At 43.1% G+C, this 20,701-nt stretch overlaps 1 protein-coding gene and 1 pseudogene across 1 annotated transcript in view; both read right to left on the bottom strand.

Moving 5' to 3' along the window:
• Positions 1-5,054: 5,054 nt before the first annotated feature.
• LOC124557262 lies at positions 5,055-5,172 on the bottom strand (annotated as a pseudogene).
• A 6,662-nt stretch (positions 5,173-11,834) lies between these two features.
• Positions 11,835-20,701, bottom strand: part of LOC124555873 (Down syndrome cell adhesion molecule-like protein Dscam2) — a 195,871-nt gene continuing 187,004 nt past the window's right edge. The window contains exon 5 of the mRNA XM_047129935.1: positions 11,835-12,034. Within this exon, the coding sequence (XP_046985891.1) occupies positions 11,835-12,034 (200 nt within the window). The remainder of the gene's footprint in view (positions 12,035-20,701) is intronic.

Raw genomic sequence — 20,701 nt, 5'->3', positions numbered from 1 at the left:
CCACAGTTCGACCGTCGAGTTAGCAAGTTGACGACTCCACTCCAGACGTTCCATTCTGTGATGACGCATCAGAAGTACACATATACTAGGTGTCTGACAATAAAGGCCACTCTGCCGAAGCCTTCTGTCACCGTTTGTCCCGATACAAGACGTCTAGTGGATGTTGTGAGGTCAAATGTCAGTTGCCATGCAATACTAAGGCGGTACCATCAGGTCCATACAGCCAAATAACACTCCTCTCTCTGATATCACACATGGTCGGCTCTGCCCTGGTCTCTAGGATACTGTTTCGGTCTTTATAAATTGTCACCACATCCAAGAACCAACAGAACGATTCACATTCAGCCATTGGGCCACATGAGTATGTGAATGTGCTGCTTCCATTCTTCTTATGGCCCTCCACGACAGAGATTCAGGTAGGCGTCTTATTTGTGCCATACCACACCCACTGTGACTGTATACATAGCGACTGCGGATGTGCAATTACCCGGCACACGCTACCCCATTTAAGAGATGCCCCGACGTCTTCACTGTAGTGGTTGTCCATTGACCGAAATATCACCTTCCGTGCACAACACGATCGTAAGGACATCTGTTGACAGTTTGTATGATTATACCATGAATTAGACGCATGACGGGAAATAGCGGTTTGTTGCTTTAATTTTGGACACCAGTGTATTTCCAACACAATTTTGCAATTCGCTTTGCTCTTCTGAGGAGCATCCCCTGCCACGAATCTGAGAGAAATAGGCTGATTGTCTGCTAAACAGTTGATATATATTAGAAAAAGCAGAAGGTCTACATCACTTCACTTGAAGAATCACACACATCACGTTAGTTTCACTGGGTGATGTAACGTCAGTTACTGCAGACTGTGACCTTTCAGACAGGAAATCACGAATCTAGTTCCAAAACTGAAGGCAATGTTGATGGAAGTCGCTTATGAGGAATGATATCAAAACCCTTTTTGGAAATCTATAAATACAGAATCAACTTGAGAGCCCCTGTATGCAGCCTTACAAAGTACGTCATTCGAATAAAGTGCCGACTGTGTCCCACAAGAGTGACGCTTTACATATTCATGATGGTTTGATGTCAATAAGTAATATATTTTGGGGTATTAATAACAATGGAACAAAGTAATTGTTCACATGCCTTGCTACATGTCGGTATCAATGAAATAGTCCAGTAACTCAGTGGGTTACATTCATTTTATTTCGTATACATCGCTGTAGTCTATGCAACCTTCCATTCTTCTCCCTCATCATACACTGCTGGCCATTAAAATTGCTACACCAAGAAGAAATGCAGATGATAAACGGGTATTCATTGAACAAATATATTATACTAGAACTGACATGTGATTACATTTTCACGTAATTTGGGTGCATAGATGATGAGAAATCAGTACCCAGAACAACCACCTCTGGCCGTAATAACGGCCTCGATACGACTGGGCATTGAGTCAAACAGAGCTTGGATGGCGTGTACAGGTACAGCTGCCCACGCAGCTTCAACATGATACCACAGTTCATCAAGAGTAGTGACTGGCGTATTGCGACGAGCCAGTAGATCGGCCACCATTGACCAGACGTTTTCAATTGGTGAGAGATCTGGAGAATGTGCTGGCCAGGTCAGCAGTCGAACATTTTCTGTATCTAGAAAGGCACATACAGGACCTGCCACATGCGGTCGTGCATTATCCTGCTGAAATGTACAGTTTCGCAGGGATCGGATGAAGGGTAGAGGCACGGGTCGTAACATATTTGCAGTGTAACGTACACTGCTGGAAGTGCCGTCAATTCGAAAAAGAGGTGACCGAGGCGTGTAACCAATGGCACCCCATACCACGCCGGATGATACGCCAGTATGTCGGTGGCGAATACACGCTTCCAATGTGCGTTCACCGCGATGTCGCCAACCACGGATGCGACCATCCTGATGCTGTAAACAGAACCTGGATTCATCCGAAAAAATGACGTTTTGCCATTCGTGCACCCAGGTTCGTCGTTGAGTACACCATCGCAGGCGCTCCTGTCTGTGATGCAGCGTCAAGGGTAACCGCAGCCATGGTCTCCGAGCTGATAGTCCATGCTGCTGCAAACGTTGTCGAACTGTTCGTGCAGATGGTTATTATCTTGCAAACGTCCCCATCTGTTGACTCAGGGATCGAGACGTGGCTGCACGATCCGTTACAACCATGCGGATAAGATGCCTGTCATCTCGACTGCTAGTGATACGAGGCCGTTGGGATCTAGCACGGTGTTCCGCATTACCCTCCTGAACCCACCGATTCCATATTCTGCTAACAGTCATTGGATGTAGGCCAAAGCGATCAGCAATGTCGCGATACGATAAACCGCAATCGCGATAGGCATCACAGTAACGTTTCACCAGGCAACGCCGACCAACTGCTGTCTGTGTATGTGAAATCGGTTGGAAACTTTCCTCATGTCAGCACGTAATAGGTGTCGCCACCGGGGCCAACCTTGTGTGAATGCTCTGAAAAGCTAATCATTTGCATATCACAGCATCTTCTTACTGTCGGTAAATTTCGCGCCTGTAGCACGTCATCTTCGTGGTGTAGCATTTGTAATGGTCAGTAGTGTAAATACTGTAATATTCCTCATGACGTCGTAGAATAAGTACTTAAGCCGCTGCATCGTTGATGCACAAGATGCACTCCTAAACTGTTACCACACTGAAGAATGACATTGCCTGTAGAAACATAATCGTCCTCCTACGACTATTATAGGCTCATGACAACACAGTGGAAGATGTCTGGTGACGCTGTGATAGTTTTGTTACTTGCTGGAATGACAGAGAATTATTTTGCATATTTAACTTAATTTATTCATGGTATACCAATCAAAGATTCTAAATGACTTCCACTTTGGTGCATCATCGACTTATCACAAATACGATTACTTTCACACAGCCACTACAAGTAATCTCGTTGTCTACATTGCGAATTATATGAATCAGCTATTACACGGGCAATGAGGAGGTGACGATCGCTGCAGTTGTTCACGTGCTCCATAAAAAGTCGACGCTCTGTAAAGAGTAAGAGGCAATAGCTCTCAGTTTCAAACTGGCGCGAGAGTAACATTTTACCTCCTCTGTGACAGAGCTACAAACATCTGTAGCGAACTCAGGACAACAGCTTTAGAAATTTTGTCATCATAAGACATCTTGCAACGTTTAGTAGCCAGTAGATATAGAGGTAAGAAACATAAAACACTGCAGAATTGCTACTGAAAATACACAGATCATATAATAAAATCATATCACTGAATACTCATTGAGCAACTACTCTCACAGCCACATTGTTTTATTTATTTTGTAGTCCGGTAAAGCTGCCTGAGTATTGGGAAAGACTACCTGTTTAATTAAGACAGGTGTTTGCCTCCACTGCTTTAACCCTTTTATTGATCACTAAGTGAACACACTGTCACATATGTTAGACTTTACTACGTTTTAGACTCAGTTTTCTAATGCATAATCGACGCTTCTCATAACGTCAAGAATGAGAAACATTCAAGTTGTCATGGCGTGACCTATCCTACATACTTGAACAAAATAAGACCATAGTTAAATGCACTTATAGCAACATGCCATACAATATCTCCACGGAGTATCGGCACACAAAGTTATATAATTTTATACTTCCAAATTCAAGTGCAGGAAAGTCCCTCGGAGATCATAGGTTCTATGCCCAATAAGTCACGATCACTTGGCGGTGCAGTGTGACTGTGTTTGGCTAACTACCGGTAGCGCACCCAGCCGGCTTTTATCTTACCGTTCCTAGAAGAGCTCCTGGTTTCCAGTAGTCGGTGGCCTAGTAATTTTTTGACTTCTGTTACATCAATAAATGGATCCGTCAAGTATGGGTATCACAGTAAGTGTAGCAACGAAGTCTAAGATGACGAGAGTATTTATATGGTGGAAGTTAGGGCTTCCGGTATGCGTTTGCTGATATCACATTCTCATAACAATGCCTCTTTTCCAAAGGCGATGCTTCTGAAGTGGTTAATAAATAGAGAAAATGTAGATATTTACGACATAGTGATTCGTAAGAAACGCATTGACACACAACGTAACTAAAGTCGCTCTGTTCGTCCACGAGACGCGGGGCGCCGCAGACAAAGGTGCTCAGCTTAATGCCGTGTTCCTGGATTACCGGAACGCATTCGATATAGATGTCGTTAGTGAAGAAACTGTGAGCTTACCGGGTATTGGAGCAGATTTGTCTTTGCCGACGGTACGAAATCGAAACATGTAAAGGCAATTTCGAAGGCAATACGCCAAGGCAGTGGCATAGAGCCGCCACTATTTATAATTTATGTTAATGATCTAGTACAAAACGTTGGCGGTTACGTGCGGCTATTCGCAGACGATGACGGTGTCTGTAGGATGGACGGCTGCAGTTCCAGGAGAATGTAGCAAAAATGGTTCAAATGGCTCTGAGCACTATGGGACTTAACATCTGAGGTCATCAGTCCCCTAGAACGTAGAACTACTTAAACCTAACTAACGTAAGGAATTCACACACATCCATGCCCAAGGCAGGATTCGAACCTGCGACCGTAGCGGTCGTGCGGTTCCAGACTGAAGCGCCTAGAACCGCTCGGCCACAACGGCCGGCAGAATGTATCAGAGTGCGGGAAGACCTGCAAGACTGGCGGAGGGACTGGCACTCGACATGAACAAACGTAACACACTGCGCATCGGTAATCGCAGAAACGCACTGCAGCTGGATTACCCAGATGGCGACAAACTAGTGCAAATACGTAGCAGTAGCAACGTAAAATGATACGAGGAACTGCAAATGACTGTAAAAACTGTAGTCTCCGTCCACAGGCCCTGGCGGACCCAACGGTACCGACCGGCCGCCGTGTCATCCTCAGCGAAAGGCGTTACCGGATGCGATTATGGAGGGGCATGTGGTAAGCACATCGCTCTTCCGGCCGTATGTCAATTTCCGAGACAGGACCCGCTACTTCTCAATCAAGTAGCTCTTCAGTTTGCCTCACAAGTGTTGAGTGCACCCCGCTTGCCAACAGCGCTCGGTAGGCCGGATGGTCACCCATCCAAGTGCTAGTCCAGATCGACAGCGCTTAACTTCGGTGATCTGACGGGAACCGGCGTTACCACTGCGGCAAGGCCGTTGGCGCAAATGACTGTATTAACAGGTTATGTCAGTGTAACCAGTACCTATCCAAATATCGACGTTCAAAGTCAACAGTTTCTCACTAGAGTCCCAAAAAATAAATCAAAGGATCAAAGAAAACGAAACACGTCCGCTCATGGGATGGCAGTAGGAAAAGCCACTAAATAAAATAGATGTGAAAAATGTAGTGCACTGGACACAGTTGCTTTCTACGATACTGACATTGTAAACTAAAGAAAATGGCTCGTTTGGAAATATTTTGTGCCGGTACCCTGACAATCTGTTCGTCAGTATGAACTAAACACAAAATTTTCTACTGCTCGTTCCACATCCCTGCTGCTATGATGAAGCCGTGGGACGTACTTGTAGCAGTGTTTCCCCCTCTTCCTTTAATATTTTTATTGTGTGATGGGAGATGCTAATGGTTCCTGAATATCTCTTAAGTACACTTTTTAAAGATATTTCTGCTTCCTCGTTTGTCTCTTTTGAGATGTTTCCCATATTGTAACACGTGCAGGATTGTGAAGAACTTGGCCTGCACGTACAGTGCGCTGAGACTTTTCTCTTAAACCTATAAAAAGTGTCACGAAAGCTGCTTTCAGAAACGGGGAGATAACCTTTGGTTGAGTGCAAAAGCTCCTGTTGCGCTTCTTAATGTGTTCATATACGAAATAAGCAAGTACTATCTACTTTCTCCTGCCTACGTGGTTACTGATCGGATTCCAATCTGATACTGCTGGGCGATTAACACTGCGATTTCGATTTGTGTCTAGGCACTGAAATTATTTCTGACGCTGTGATTTAGCTGCATCGAGCCTTTAATGTAATCTCCTGCTTATCATCTGAACACATTTGAAATTAGATCGCACATTGAGGGACATTGTCGCGCATTAGAGTAAGAAGTAAGGAAAGTTGGTAGTCTGGATACCGACTCGGCGTGTTGTCCAGCGCAGCTAAATGCGCCTATTGGAGCACAGAGACAACGCTGGTTAGCCTGCTGGTCAACGTGCAGCAGTGCCATTAGCTCCGTAGTCTGTCAAATACTATTTTACAAAAACTATTCATCAAACAATTGTGATTTTTATGTTACATATAAGTTTATATGTCAGCTTCAAGGAGAAGTGCCCATCTCTCTCCAATGGTCATACTTTCTGTAATATTTCCATTTAAGTAAGACACTGCGAGAAATTCGAAAAAATTTGCAATGAAAAGTATGGGTCTCTATTATTTTACGTTTGGTGCTTATTACAACATATGTTGCTAGGAATGAAATTTAGCAAAGATGTAGAATTTTTCTTTACACTTGGGAGGACGTCTCTATCTGTCTTCAGTCTCGAGAAACTGGAATTTATGTACCGCATTCACATCCGACCGCACTCGTGAGAGAACAAAATATTCTTAACATACCACTTATCTCCCAAACCGTTCGAGATATCGAAACAAGATTTTGGAGAATGATAGCATACGATGAGGAGAATATTCTGCCACATGATTATCATACAAAAATTTCTTATCTACGTCGAAACAGCTGAAGCTGCAGTTTTTTTTTTCAATCCAGTACTGCCGTCATTAAAAAGTCATTGATAGCTAGTGAAAAGAGAATTTTATAGTATAAAAATGGATGTGAAATTTCTATTCTTATGTTACAGCAAACCTACATAGTGAGATTTTGTGCGAGGTAATTGACCTCTCTGGTCGCCCATTGCTTGCGTAGTAAGACACTTTGTGTCAAGATTCTGTCGCAATAGCAATTGAAAGGTGAGTATGTGTAATTTATACTGTGTTTTGGCAAAAAAGCAAAATTAAACTTGTCGACTAGAGAAATGCAGCCGTTCCTCATAACTGATGATGCTTCTCCGAATGAGAAATGGTTAACAACTCAGACAAAAAATTTATATTGTGTTTTGACAAAAAAGCAAAATTAAACCTTCCGATAAGAGAAATTCAGTCATTCCTCATAACTGATGATGCTTCTGCAAATGAGAAATGGTTAACAATTCAGTCAAAAATAAATCTCGATTTCTGTTGCTATGTTAAGGGATTCTCGTAACACCATGTCTCTTTAATAATGAACAGATGGGACTGGAAATTACCAAAGGATTTTCTTTTTAACCTCAGTTGTATTAGACATATGAAAAGTTCAGCAAACTTCTACCACGTTTCCCACCTGCATAGAGTGAGAAAGTGAATCTTCTTATCACATATATCTCTTAAACTGCCAGTGATAGTTACTTTGACGAACAGTTGGCCAGGTTCTCCAAGTTGTCAGTGTGTTCACAGCATGAGAATTATGAAAGGTTTATTGGGTGAGTTGTACTCTGTAGCAAAAAGGCAGCATTGTTCCATTAGAAATACAAAATTTGGTGCCTGTGTACATGTGAGTAACAAAGTTACAAAAATATGATAGGCATTACTTTATGAATTGCTTGAGACTACTTATTAAGGTTAAACTAGATTATAAATAAATATAATAAATATTTGACACATCAAAAGACCATGAAGGTGAAGAAGGTCACCACTTCACTCTAAATGGGAATAAGGACAAAAGGTGGCGAATTATTTGCTGCGAATTATTTTCATATTCCTCAGATGAAGAACAGGGAGAAAATCCTTTGGTAAGTTTCCACTCGAGTCGTTCACTGTTAAAAATACGATGGGTTACAGGATTTTGCAAAAATTACAGTAGATTTACTGAGTTATTGTTGTCTGAATCGTTAACATTTTGTCATTTGAAGAAGCATCATCAGTTATGAGTAATAGCTACTTCTCTTGTTGGCCGGTTTAATTGTGCTTCTTTTGGCAGACCAGAGTATAATTTGGATACTGGTCTTGCAGTAGCTGTTGCGACGTAATTCTGAAGCAATGTCATATTAAACAAGCAATTGGCGATCAGAGAGGCCAATAGCTTGCAGTAAACCTCACTGTTTTGGCTTTCAGTAAAGTAAGAGAAGAAAGTTCATGTTTATTTTCATATTAGCAAATTCGCTTTTCGAAAGCTTTCGAAGACTCTTAAAGAACACCGGACTGAAGAAACAAAATAAAACCCATAGCATGTGCTATATCGCTATAGATAAGAAAGTTCTGTATGTTAACTATACCGCATGATACTCTCTCTTTGCATGCTATCACTTGCCAAAAGCTTTTATCGATATGTTCAGCATTTTAGGATGTATCAAGGATGTTATGAACACTTCAGTCTATCACCTATGAGGTCAGAAGTGAATGCGCTATATGAGTTGCTTTTTCTTGAGACTGGAGACAAACAGTCTAAAGAAAAATTCAGTATCTTAGATAAATTGCGTTCACAGAAACACATGGTGTAACATGTACCAAACGCAAAACCATATTCTTCATTGCAAACTTTTTCGAATTTCGCGCAGTACCTTTCTTAAATGGGAATATCACAATAAGTATGACTATTAGCGAGATGATGGGCACTTCACCATGAAGCTGACTTCTACTGCTATAAGTAACGTGAAAATCAATTTTTTTATCGATTACTTGCTGTGCAATCGTTTCAGAGAGACTGCAGAGCGTGCGCCTAGATTCTGTCGGTAGAACATGTAGCCAACTGGCGCGCCGAAAGCGGACAAAGAATGTCTACTATAAAAAAAGTCTGATTTAAAGTAGTTGTCACTTGACAGGCAACGGGCTCCAGGGCTCCCGCCACCAATTTGAATTAACCAATGACAGCCGGCGCTGTCGGCTGCCACTTCGCACTGCTGAGCTGACTAAGGCATTGTGCCAGCCAGCCAGTCCTCACAGTCCTCAGCGAGCCGTTATAGACGTGCGGGTGAGAGATTTGAGTGACTTGTAGCTTCGCGGGTTTACGATGTGTGATGAAAGCAGTAGCAAGAGAGGGAGGCCGAGACTGCACACTCCTCGAAAACCTCCAAAAAGTGGCGGACATGGCGTCGTTATACGCAGTCAGGCGCGTGAATACGTGTGTTCCTTAAGGGAGTATTTTGAGAGAGAGAGAGAGGGATGCAAGAGGGCCTCTCGTTCCTTTGGATAAGGTGGTGGAGAGCACTGCAGCTGCTCTGCAAGTTAGCGGACGATCAGTAATAAGAATCTGCAAGGAGAAATTCACGAAAGAAGGCTCAAGTGAATCATCTAAATTGGAGACACCTGGGAAAAAGAGGCGACTAGAGAAGAGGGTCACAAAACTTGACTCTTTTCAGGCAGATGCCATTCGTCGTCAAATATACGCATTTTATTCGATGAAGGATTATCCAACAGTCAAAAAACTACATGCTACCATCACAGCAGCTGATCTGTTTCAGGGTAGTAAATCGTCTTTGTTGCGAGTCGTGAAAATGTTAGGATTCCGCTATAAATTCATCTCTTGCAGAAAGTTACTAATGGAACGCCAAGATAATGCAGCCTGGCGATGCCGCTTTCTTAGAGAATTAGTGGGGACAAATTTTGATGATATCGTTTGGCATGGTGAAACGTGGGTGAATGCAGGACACAGTTTAAAAAAAGGCTGGACAGACCCATCAGCGGTAGTATGGCAGCTCCGATCGGCAGAGGAAAAAGGATAATTGTAGCACATGCCGGAAATTTAAAAGGTTTCATTCCAAATTGTCTGCTGCTGTTCAGTTCAAATTAGACCGACTACCATGAAGAGATGAACCACAATACTTTTGTGAAATGGTTTGAAGACTGTGTGCTCCAGAACTTAATCACTGTGATTGATAACGCTCCTTATGACTCAGTAATACAAGTTAAAGCACCCACAATTCAACGAGGAAAAACAACATTGTTAGCTGGTTACAGAAACATAAGGTACAGTTCGACAGTAATTTGACAAGGGCAGAATTATTAGAACTTGTATCGCAACACAAGCCAAAGACCCTGATTTACATTGTGGATGAAGTAGCAAACAAATACGGGCGTAAAGTGCTCAGATTGCCTCGTTACCATTGCCATTTAAACGCAATAGAGCTGATTTGGGCTCAGGTCAAACGGCATATTGCTGCAGAAAATAAGAAATTCACATTAACCGAAGTGGAACGCCTTTTGAAAGAGGCAGTTGTAATTGTGACACAGGAAGACTGGCAGAAGGTAATGCATCACGTGAAAGGAGTGATACAGGACGCGTGGAACAATGAAGGTATCTTACAGCAAAGTGTCGAAGACTTGATTATATCTGTCAAAACGAGCAGCGACACGGATAGTTCCACTGACTCTGACTCTGAATTAAATGGTGTTTTCGCATTGTTTGATTAGTGAGTAGTGTACTTACTGCCATTAAATATTGTGTTTGTGAATTTATTTCGATTAATTCTTATTGCTGTTGTGAGGCTAAGAAATACTGTTTGGCCAGCTCTCGTTATCTCCTTACGGTACGTTAGACTGAATTTTAATTCCATTTCATTTTGTATATACACCAAGCTGTTATTCAATGGGTGTAATAGTTTTCCAGATTTGCAATCTAAAGAAGAAACCTTTTCCGGACGCGAAAATTTCTCACACTTCAATAGTTAATGTAACAACGGCCTTAATTAGAATTAAGAGAAGATATTTGATACGCCACTGAGACCGATACTGTACGTAAATTTCAAAAAATTTACATAATATTTATAGGAGATAGAGATTTTAAACGTCACACTTGCTTCGAGTTCAGTACTGATAGGGTTGCTTAAAACGCTGTTTTCAAAATTTCTATACAGGAAACGTAATGCACTACGAAAGCTTTTAAGGATTCTTTGCCGAGTGCATTATTTTGGTTGGTTCAAATGGCTCTGAGCACTATGGGACTCAACTGCTGAGGTCATTAGTCCCCTAGAACTTAGAACTAGTTAAACCTAACTAACCTAAGGACATCACAAACATCCATGCCCGAGGCAGGATTCGAACCTGCGACCGTAGCGGTCTTGCGGTTCCAGACTGCAGCGCCTTTAACCGCACGCATTATTTTGGTAATGAATGGAAAAAAAAATATTTTGCTGTGACACCAATAGTTTTTCAGTAATGACGTGTTAAGTTAGAAGCTGTCTGCGAAACCGAGAATTTAAATGATTTCAAACAAATTAACGTAACTCTTGTCCTAATTAAAATTAAGAACAGATATTTGACAGATTGAGAGACACTGTAGAGATATACATCATATGTGGGTTTGAAATTTTTTACTTACTTTTTGTAGAAGATACAGGCTTTAAAACGATTTTCTATCGCTTGGGGTAGCGATGCGCTGAGGCGGCTGCCTCCAGCCAGTGCTTGACGTGACAACGCCGCAACTTCGCACCGCAAACGTCAAGTGACAACTACTTTAAATCAGACTATATAATTGCGTAGGATTCTACTGCCAGAGTCTGTGGACATAAAAATTTTCTGGGTATGGTACCACGTCATAATATATAAAACAACTGCTGCTGGAGAAAAATACTAACGTTTCGGCCACGGTTGTAGCGGCCTTCTTCTGGGTCTACTGGTCAACAGTAGACCCAGAAGAAAGCCGCTGCAACCGTTACTGAAACGTTGGTTTTTTTCTCCAGCAGCTGTAGTTTTATACGCCATGACGCAGTACCGTACCCCGATAACTTTTATGTCGAAAGAATGTCTCATTCATTCCAGCTCGCAGGTAAACCCCAGGCCGCGCCACCACCTTGCCACTGTATGCTGCCTCATTAGATAACAAGAGGATATTTTCTGTGCTGGGTCACGCCGTCTCGCGCCGGTCCTCCCTGTGTTTGGCATTCACACGCACCTGTACGTGGTCCTCTGAGGTGAGCGGACGGCTGTCGAACAGCCACGACACGGAGGGCAGCGGAGAGCCGGCCGCCTCGCACTGCGCCGACCAGGCGTCGCCGGGGCGTACCACGGCACTGCGGAACGTCGACACGAGCACGGGCGCCGCGTCTGCAACACAGGCCAGGCGCACCTCACGGACTCAGTCTCCCACACTTTTCTTTTCACTTACACCATTTGAAGGTCACTGCCTGGATATCAGTTCGATTTCCTGAAGCAGTACGACACAATTCTCGAAAAAAGGTTAAAGAATTTCCAACAGGTGAATGTGTAGCATCTAGTTATTGTGTTCGGAGGTCTTTAGCCCTAGTAGAAATTAACTTTTACTTTTATTTATTAATTTAGGTTTTATGCGATCCACAACGCCTTCAAAAACCTTGCATGAGATTTTCGAATTCTCTCGTTTGATATGTCCAAACTGTTAGTCTTACAGTGAAAATGAACAGCACATTTTTGTAGGAAATTCAGTGTAGCTAAATTTTGTACTGTTCTCTGTTTTCAATGGGGCCACTGTTTTCGAATTATTGAAAAAAAACGCATTTGAAGGCCACTTTTGTACATTTTTCTTGAACAATTTGAAAACTGTGACGTCTAGGGAAAACATATCCCAGTAAACAATTGAACTACATTAAATTTCCTACAAAAATAATCTGCTCATTTTTTTCTGTGGGATTGATAGTTCGTATGTAGTGACCAAGAGAATATTAAAATCTGGCACGTGGTATTTAAAGGTGTTTAAGTTCCATAAAACACTTGGGTAGGGGCAGCTCAATCACTCTATATGTATTATCAAATGGGAACGTTAAATGACAAATATTAAATCATATAGCGGAGATGCTGAGTTGCAAATAAGCACAATGAAAAGATTGTCAGTAAGTAAGGTCTTGGCCAAAAATGCCTTCATCATGCACACACAAAGTCATGCAAACGTTGCTCACAAACTCATGACCATAGTCTCTGACTGGCGAGCCCAGCTGGCCACAGCAGCCAGAGACTGTATTCATGTTTGTGTGTGTGTGTATGTGTGTGTGTGTGTGAGTGTGTGTGTGTGTGTGTGTGCGTGTGTGTGTGTGTGTATGTGTGTATGTTGTCTAATGCAGATGAAGGTCTTTTTGGCCAAAAGCTTACTTACTGACCGCCTTTTGTTGTGTCTATCTGCGACTTAGCGTCTCTACTACACTCATGGAAATGGAAAAAAGAACACATTGACACCGGTGTGTCAGACCCACCACACTTGCTCCGGACACTGAGAGAGGGCTGTACAAGCAATGATCACACGCACGGCACAGCGGACACACCAGGAACCGCGGTGTTGGCCGTCGAATGGCGCTAGCTGCGCAGCATTTGTGCACCGCCGCCATCAGTGTCAGCCAGTTTGCCGTGGCATACGGAGCTCCATCGCAGTCTTTAACACTGGTAGCATGCCGCGACAGCGTGGACGTGAACCGTATGTGCAGTTGACGGACTTTGAGCGAGGGCGTATAGTGGGCATGCGGGAGGCCGGGTGGACGTACCGCCGAATTGCTCAACACGTGGGGCGTGAGGTCTCCACAGTAAATCGATGTTGTCGCCAGTGGTCGGCGAACCCATCGTTCTACCATTCCTAGACCGGCAAGGGAACTTGCTGTTCCAACAGGACAATGCACGTCCGCATGTATCCCGTGCCACCCAACGTGCTCTAGAAGGTGTAAGTCAACTACCCTGGTCAGCAAGATCTCCGGATCTGTCCCCCATTGAGCATGTTTGGGACTGGATGAAGCGTCGTCTCACGCGGTCTGCACGTCCAGCACGAACGCTGGTCCAACTGAGGCGCCAGGTGGAAATGGCATGGCAAGCCGTACCACAGGACTACATCCAGCATCTCTACGATCGTCTCCATGGGAGAATAGCAGCCTGCATTGCTGCAAAAGGTGGATATACGCTGTACTAGTGCCGACATTGTGCATGCTCTGTTGCCTGTGTCTATGTGCCTGTGGTTCTGTCAGTGTGATCATGTGATGTATCTGACTCCAGGAATGTGTCAATAAAGTTTCCCCTTCCTGGGACAATGAATTCACGGTGTTCTTATTTCAATTTCCAGGAGTGTATATGGTGAGTAGCAACTACCCTTTCCTTAATCTGTCATTATTCCGTTGTGGATTTTTCATTGTTTAAATATTAAATCGTAACATTTTAACAGAAATGTCATCTTTCTAACTTGAATCACTAATTATAGGAAAGTGTGAGTAATAAAAGAAAATAAAAATTGGCTACAAAATTGTGGAAGATAAACAGAAAATATTTTTTTTCTTGAGACTGAACAATATTATTGATTTACATGTTTAACGATTGATTAATTGTTAATTAACTTATCACAGAGTGATAAAAAAGCTGGGCACTGACTGAAGGAGCTCAGAGAGAGTCGAAATACAACAACTTTGGTGCAAAATAAATGGCTCTGAGCACTATGGGACTTAACATCTGTGGACATCAGTCCCCTAGAACTTAGAACTACTTAAACCTAACTAACCTAAGGACATCACACACATCCATGCCCGAGCAGGATTCGAACCTGCGACCGTAGCAGTCGCGGGGTTCCGGACTGAGCGCCTTAACCGCGAGACCACCGCGGCCGGCAACAACTTTGGTGCAGGAGCTGGTGGTCTTTGAAGTAATCGTGAGCCAGTGAAAGCTTTCGAATGTCAGGAACAGCAAGGATCATGAACGTCCACACCCCTTTTAGTTCATCGAAGATAGGGTGCTGTTCAGTCAATAATGTAGTACATGACAGAAGATGTTGAAGATGACCACCACACTCTATAACAGCATAACATCTTCATAAAAAATTCTGCCGCCTTCCACTAGTACATCAGGGATGGCACGAACCTCGTCAGACGCTGCTTGTCTCCTGCCGACAAGCACTTTTACACGGAACTTTTGATATGCGCCCACACAGAAAAAGAAAAAAAGAAGCGTCAGATGAAGGGAGCGAACTGGCCATACGTTTGGACTTCCCTGGACCTCCCTTCTGACCTTTCATCTGGGATATGTGGCACCGAGTACGTTATACAGGGTGAGTCACCTAACGTTACCGCTGGATATATTTCGTAAACCACATCAAATACTGACGAACCGATTCCACAAACCGAACGTGAGGAGAGGGGCTAGTGTAATTGGTTAATACAAACCATACAAAAATGCACGGAAGTATGTTTTTTAACACAAACCTACGTTTTTTAATGGAACCCCGTTAGTTTTGTTAGCCCATCTGAACATATAAACAAATACGTAATCAGTGCCGTTTGTTGCATTGTAAAATGTTAATTACATCCGGAGATATTGTAACCTAAGCTGACGCTTGAGTACCACTCCTCCGCTGTTCGATCGTGTGTATCGGAGAGCACCGAATTACGTAGGGATCCAAAGGGAACGGTGATGGACCTTAGGTACAGAAGAGACTGGAACAGCACTTTACGTCCACATGCTAACACCTTTTTATTGGTCTTTTTCACTGACGCACATGTACATTACCATGACGTGGAGGACGCATGAATTGGCCAGCCCGTTCTCCTGATCTTACACCTCTGGACTTCTTTCTGTGGGGTACGTTAAAGGAGAATGTGTACCGTGATGTTCCTACAACCCTAGAGGATATGAAACAACGCATTGTGGCAGCCTGCGGCGACATTACTCCAGATGTACTGCGGCGTGTACGACATTCATTACGCCATAGATTGCAATTGTGTGCAGCAAATGATGGCCACCACATTGAACATCTATTGGCTTGACATGTCGGGACACACTCTATTCCACTCCGTAATTGAAAACGGAGACCACGTGTGTACGTGTACCTCACCCCTCATGGTAATGTACATGTGCGTCAGTGAAAAAGAGCAATAAAAAGGTGTTAGCATGTGGATGCAATGTGCTGTTCCAGTCTCTTCTGTACCTGAGGTCCATCACCGTTCCCTTTGAATCCCTACGTAATTCGGTGCTCTCCGATACACACGATCGGACAGCGGAGGAGTGGTTCTCAAGCGTCAGCTTTAGGTTACAATATCTCCGGATGTAATTAACATTTTACAATGCAACAAACGGCACTGATTACGTATTTGTTTATATGTTCAGATGGGCTAACAAAACTAACGGGGTTCCATTTAAAAAAACGTAGGTTTGTGTTAAAAAAACATACTTCCGTGCATTTTTGCATGGTTTGTATTAACCAATTACACTAGCCCCTTTCCTCACGTTCGGTGTGTGGAATCGATTCGTCAGTATTTGATGTGGTTTACGAAATATATCCAGCGGTAATGTTAGGTGACTCACCCTGTATACTCACACAGAAAATAATCCATCTGCTCCATCCACATCTGACGACAAATGTTACTTGCTAACCTATTACCATTTCTGCCGCAACAATTTCTGCATCTGATGAGGTCTGTGCGATGTCTTGTGTACTTGATAGAGTGAGTATGAATTTTCTATGAAGATATTATACCTGTACTAAATGCGCTGTTCACCAGTTTGATTACTTTCTGTGTGCACACTATTGCTGAGTAAACAATATACTGTCTTTTCTGACTGAGACCGTGGATGCATTGACAGTCCTTGTTGCTGACATTGCAGAGTTTTCACTTCGGAAACCGTAAGGTCCTATTCCAAAGCTGCATTTCGACTGCCTTATCAGCTGCTTCAATTAGTGCGGAACCTTTTGAATCAACCTGTGAAATCATAATTAACAATTATTAAATCGTGTTTTTTAGTTAAAATAAAATTAATATTTTCAAGCAGACATACGAAATGTCTTTCTCTTACGTCAAAAATCTTTATACATCAGTCATATTGTTCAGTTTGTAGAGAAAAATGTTTTACTTAGTACTGGATGTTTTGCATTTCTGCACCAAATTTTAATTTATTTTTACTACTCACAGTTTCATGTATTTAGTAATTAAAATTTAAAAAGTTAAATTTATGTTAAAATGTGATTCCATATTTGTTTAGCAGTTCCATCTTGAAATACATTTATTATTGCTAAATAATAGGAAAAATATATCATAGGTAGAATCGAACGTAAGACGTCCAAACACAAGACTTACATATTACACATTCAGCTACAAGCTTGTGTTTTTATATTTTGCAAATTTTTCCACTTAATACTGCTCAGAGACCAAATTCCCAAAGGTGATATCTCAACTTTTTTGAGAATTCTGACGTGCTGCTTTAGTAGACTGATCTTTTGGCCCTACCCTTGATACCCTATTACTAAGACGAAGATCAAAGAGGGCATAGCAGTCCATAAGGTATCATTGTAGGTTGATAAACTGTGAACTGTGATAATTTAAAGCAACACAAGTTCAGACTGTTTACATATAAGTTCAAAATGGTTCAAATGGCTTTAAGCACTATGGAACTTAACATCTGAGGTCATCAGTCCCCTACACTTAGAACTACTTAAACCTAACTAACCTAAGGACATCTCACACATCCATGCCCGAGGCAGGATTCGAACCTGCGACCATAGCAGGCGTGCGGTTCTGGACTGAAGCGTCAGGAACCGCTCGTCCACAACGGCCGGCTACATATAAGTATTACACTATATCTAACTTACACATTTGGTTATTAAAGTAAATTGATGAAAAATTTCGTGCAGCAGTTTCAAAAATGGTAACAGAAACTTTCTTGAACAGTGAACAAACAAATGTTAGCAAGCAGCCCACAACCAGTACAGACCACGTTATGGAATGCGTCACAAGTAGTGAACTATATTAACATTATGCATCCCAACAGAGGAGGAACTCTGGTGTTCCATATGACTCGACTATTCCATAATACACAAATGTCCTCTACGTTCAAATCTTTGTAAAGGGAGTTGATCGTGTGTCGAGATGATTGATATGTACTATCGATAATGGGGTGCTAGCGTCTGGTGCACTTACATGGCGGTAGCATGTTGTGCCTGGTCACGGATTTATATGTGGCGTGGTCCTGCTGAGATGTGGAGAACTTCTGTGTGAACTGAATTAATGCAGACAATCGGACGACATTGATCAGGGATAAACTATAAAAGAACTGCTATGTTTAAAGGAATCAACGTTTTTGGGCAGTGCTAAGGACGGCTAAGGACGTGAAACGTTTACTTGCAGTTGAAAGAGTGTGGGGGGGGGGGGGGGGATATTAATACGAGTGGCTCGAATACCCAGTGCTAAAGCTAGCTTTGAGTGCACATGTTGAAGAAGGCATCTACCATGCGACATACCCATATGTATACACTAGGCCGATATATCCTTATGTGGGGCATATTTCACACAATGATGTTGAACAAGGCATCCACTATACTCTTCTTGGTACACGTAACAGGGTGATATACCTTTATGTGGCATCCTGCACACATTGTGAACGAGTCATCCGCTGTGCTCTCGGTAGATGCAAACATGCCTACATAAATTTAGTAGGCTGATAAATCTCTAAGTGAGGCATATTTATGTGCCCATGTTGAACAAGTCAACCACTATGCTCTTGGTACACAGAAACACACCTATATACACTGAAGCGCCAAAGAAACTGGTATAGGCATGCATATTCAGATACAGAGCGATGTAAACAAGCAAAATACGTCGCTGCGGCGATATAAGACAACAAGAACCTGGAGCAGTTGTTAGATCAGTTACTGCTGCTACAACTGCAGGTTATCAAGATTTAAATGAGTTTGAGCGAGGTGTTATAGCCGGCGCACGTGCTATGGGACACCACATCCCCGTGGTGGCGACGAAGACGGGATTTCCTAGTGTGAGCATTTCACGCTCGTACCGTGAATAACAGGAATTCGGCAAAACATCAAATCTCCGACATTTCTGCAGCCGGAATAGATCCTGCATGAATGGAACCAACGACGACTGAAGAGAATCGTTCAACGTGACAGAAGTGCAGTCCTTTCGCAAACTGGTGCAGATTTCAACGCTGGGCTATCAATGAGTGTCAGCTTGCAAACCATTCAACGAAACATCATCGATATGCGCTTTCGGAGCTGAAGCCCCACTCATATGCCTTGACACGAAGCTTTACGCCTCATCTGGGCCCATCAACACTGACACTGGACTGCTGATGCCTGGAAACATGTTGCCTGGTCGGACGAGTCTCGTTTCAAATTGAACGAGTGGATGGACATGTATGGATGTGGAAACAACCTCATGAATCCATGGACCCTGCGTGTCAGTAGGGTACTATTCAAGCTGGTGTAGGCTGTGTAATGGTGTGGGGCGTGTACAGTTGGGACCCCCAATACATCTAGATATAACCCCAACATGTGACATGTACGTAGGCATCCCGTCTAATCACCTGTATCCATTCATGTCCATTGTGCATTTCGACGAACTTAGGAAATTCCAGCAGGACAATGAGACAATCCACACGTCCAGAACTGCTACAGAGTAGCTCCACGAACATTCTGCCGGGTTTAAACACTTCGGCTAGCCACCAAACTCCCCAGATAGGAACATTATTGAGCATATCTAGGATGCCTTGCAACACGCTGTTCAGAAGAGACCTCCACCCCTCTCACTCTTACAGATTTATGGACAGCCCATCAGGATTCATAGTGTCAATTCCCTCCAGCACTACTTCAGACATTAGTCAAGTCCATGGTACGTCGTGTTACTGCACTTCTGCATGCTAGCATGGGCCCAACACGATGTTAGACATGTGTACCAGTTTCTTTGGTTCTTTAGTGTACATATAGTATATGAACAAAGCAATGTTAGCAAATGGGCACAATCAGTTCAGAGCATTATGGAGTGCATCACAAGTATCTACTATATTCCGACGATGCAGCAGTAGGTAACAGAGGAGGAACGCCGGTATTCCATATGACTCGACTACTCCATAATACACAAATCTCCTCTGTGTTTACATCTTACAGTTTACATGTATAAATTTGTGACGAGGGTTGGTCGTGTGTCGAGTTGGTCGAGATGAACTATCGATAACGGTGAGCTGGTGTTTGGTGCACTTGATGGCGGTAGCCCAGTGTCCTTGGTTATAGGTTTATGTGTAGCGCAATCTTGGTGAGATGTTAACTTTTACGAGGGGCATATTTTTCCACAATTTAGCAAAAAATTGTTCCTATCCCCAGGCTCTGATCAACATTTTATGGAGGCTTTCCCTGGTTGTGTTGCTAACTCTGGAACTGGGAACCCCATCCATTTCACTCCTAATTGAGAACCACTCTGGCCTCACCACCAGTTTGGGTGAACAGTGCCATGAGTCTTTAATGGACTGTGTTTCACGCAGACAGCCCCCTCCTTGGAGTAGAGAATGCACCAAAAACAGGACTGTGATAGCTGGTTGCACAAGTGCTGTAGGCGCTGCCTGCTGCAACTAAACACGCAGCTCGCCTGCGCAACGTCCCACACCCATGCCAACATCACCCAAAGACTCACTCCAGCTGTTGCCGGAAGACGAAATGGCGACACAGGGTGTTGGGAAGGACAGAGTGCTGAGCCCCTTCTGTGCACCTACAAAGAAGAGTGAGCCCAGGTCTCACTGGTTATCCAAGTGACGATGACTATAAGAGCTTCCTACAACTGCTCAAGCAGTGGCCACCTCAAGATTATGCAGGAGGGCAGTGCAGACTGAAGACGTTGGGACCTGATGTAGTTTTCTCAGAAAGAGGAGTATATTTCCACTCATACTCTTCACTGTACCAATCCTGTTGGTTGTGCTTGGTGCTACCTCAGAAACTGCAGCATATTCGTAAATAAACAGCCAACTGTTGGTAACAAGGAAGAATATTAATTTCACTGA

The sequence above is a fragment of the Schistocerca americana genome, chromosome X (genome assembly GCF_021461395.2).
Source record: "Schistocerca americana isolate TAMUIC-IGC-003095 chromosome X, iqSchAmer2.1, whole genome shotgun sequence".
Lineage (NCBI taxonomy): Eukaryota > Metazoa > Arthropoda > Insecta > Orthoptera > Acrididae > Schistocerca > Schistocerca americana.
The sequence above is the reverse complement of the archived record's forward strand: the minus strand, read 5'-3'. Positions and strand labels throughout refer to the sequence as shown.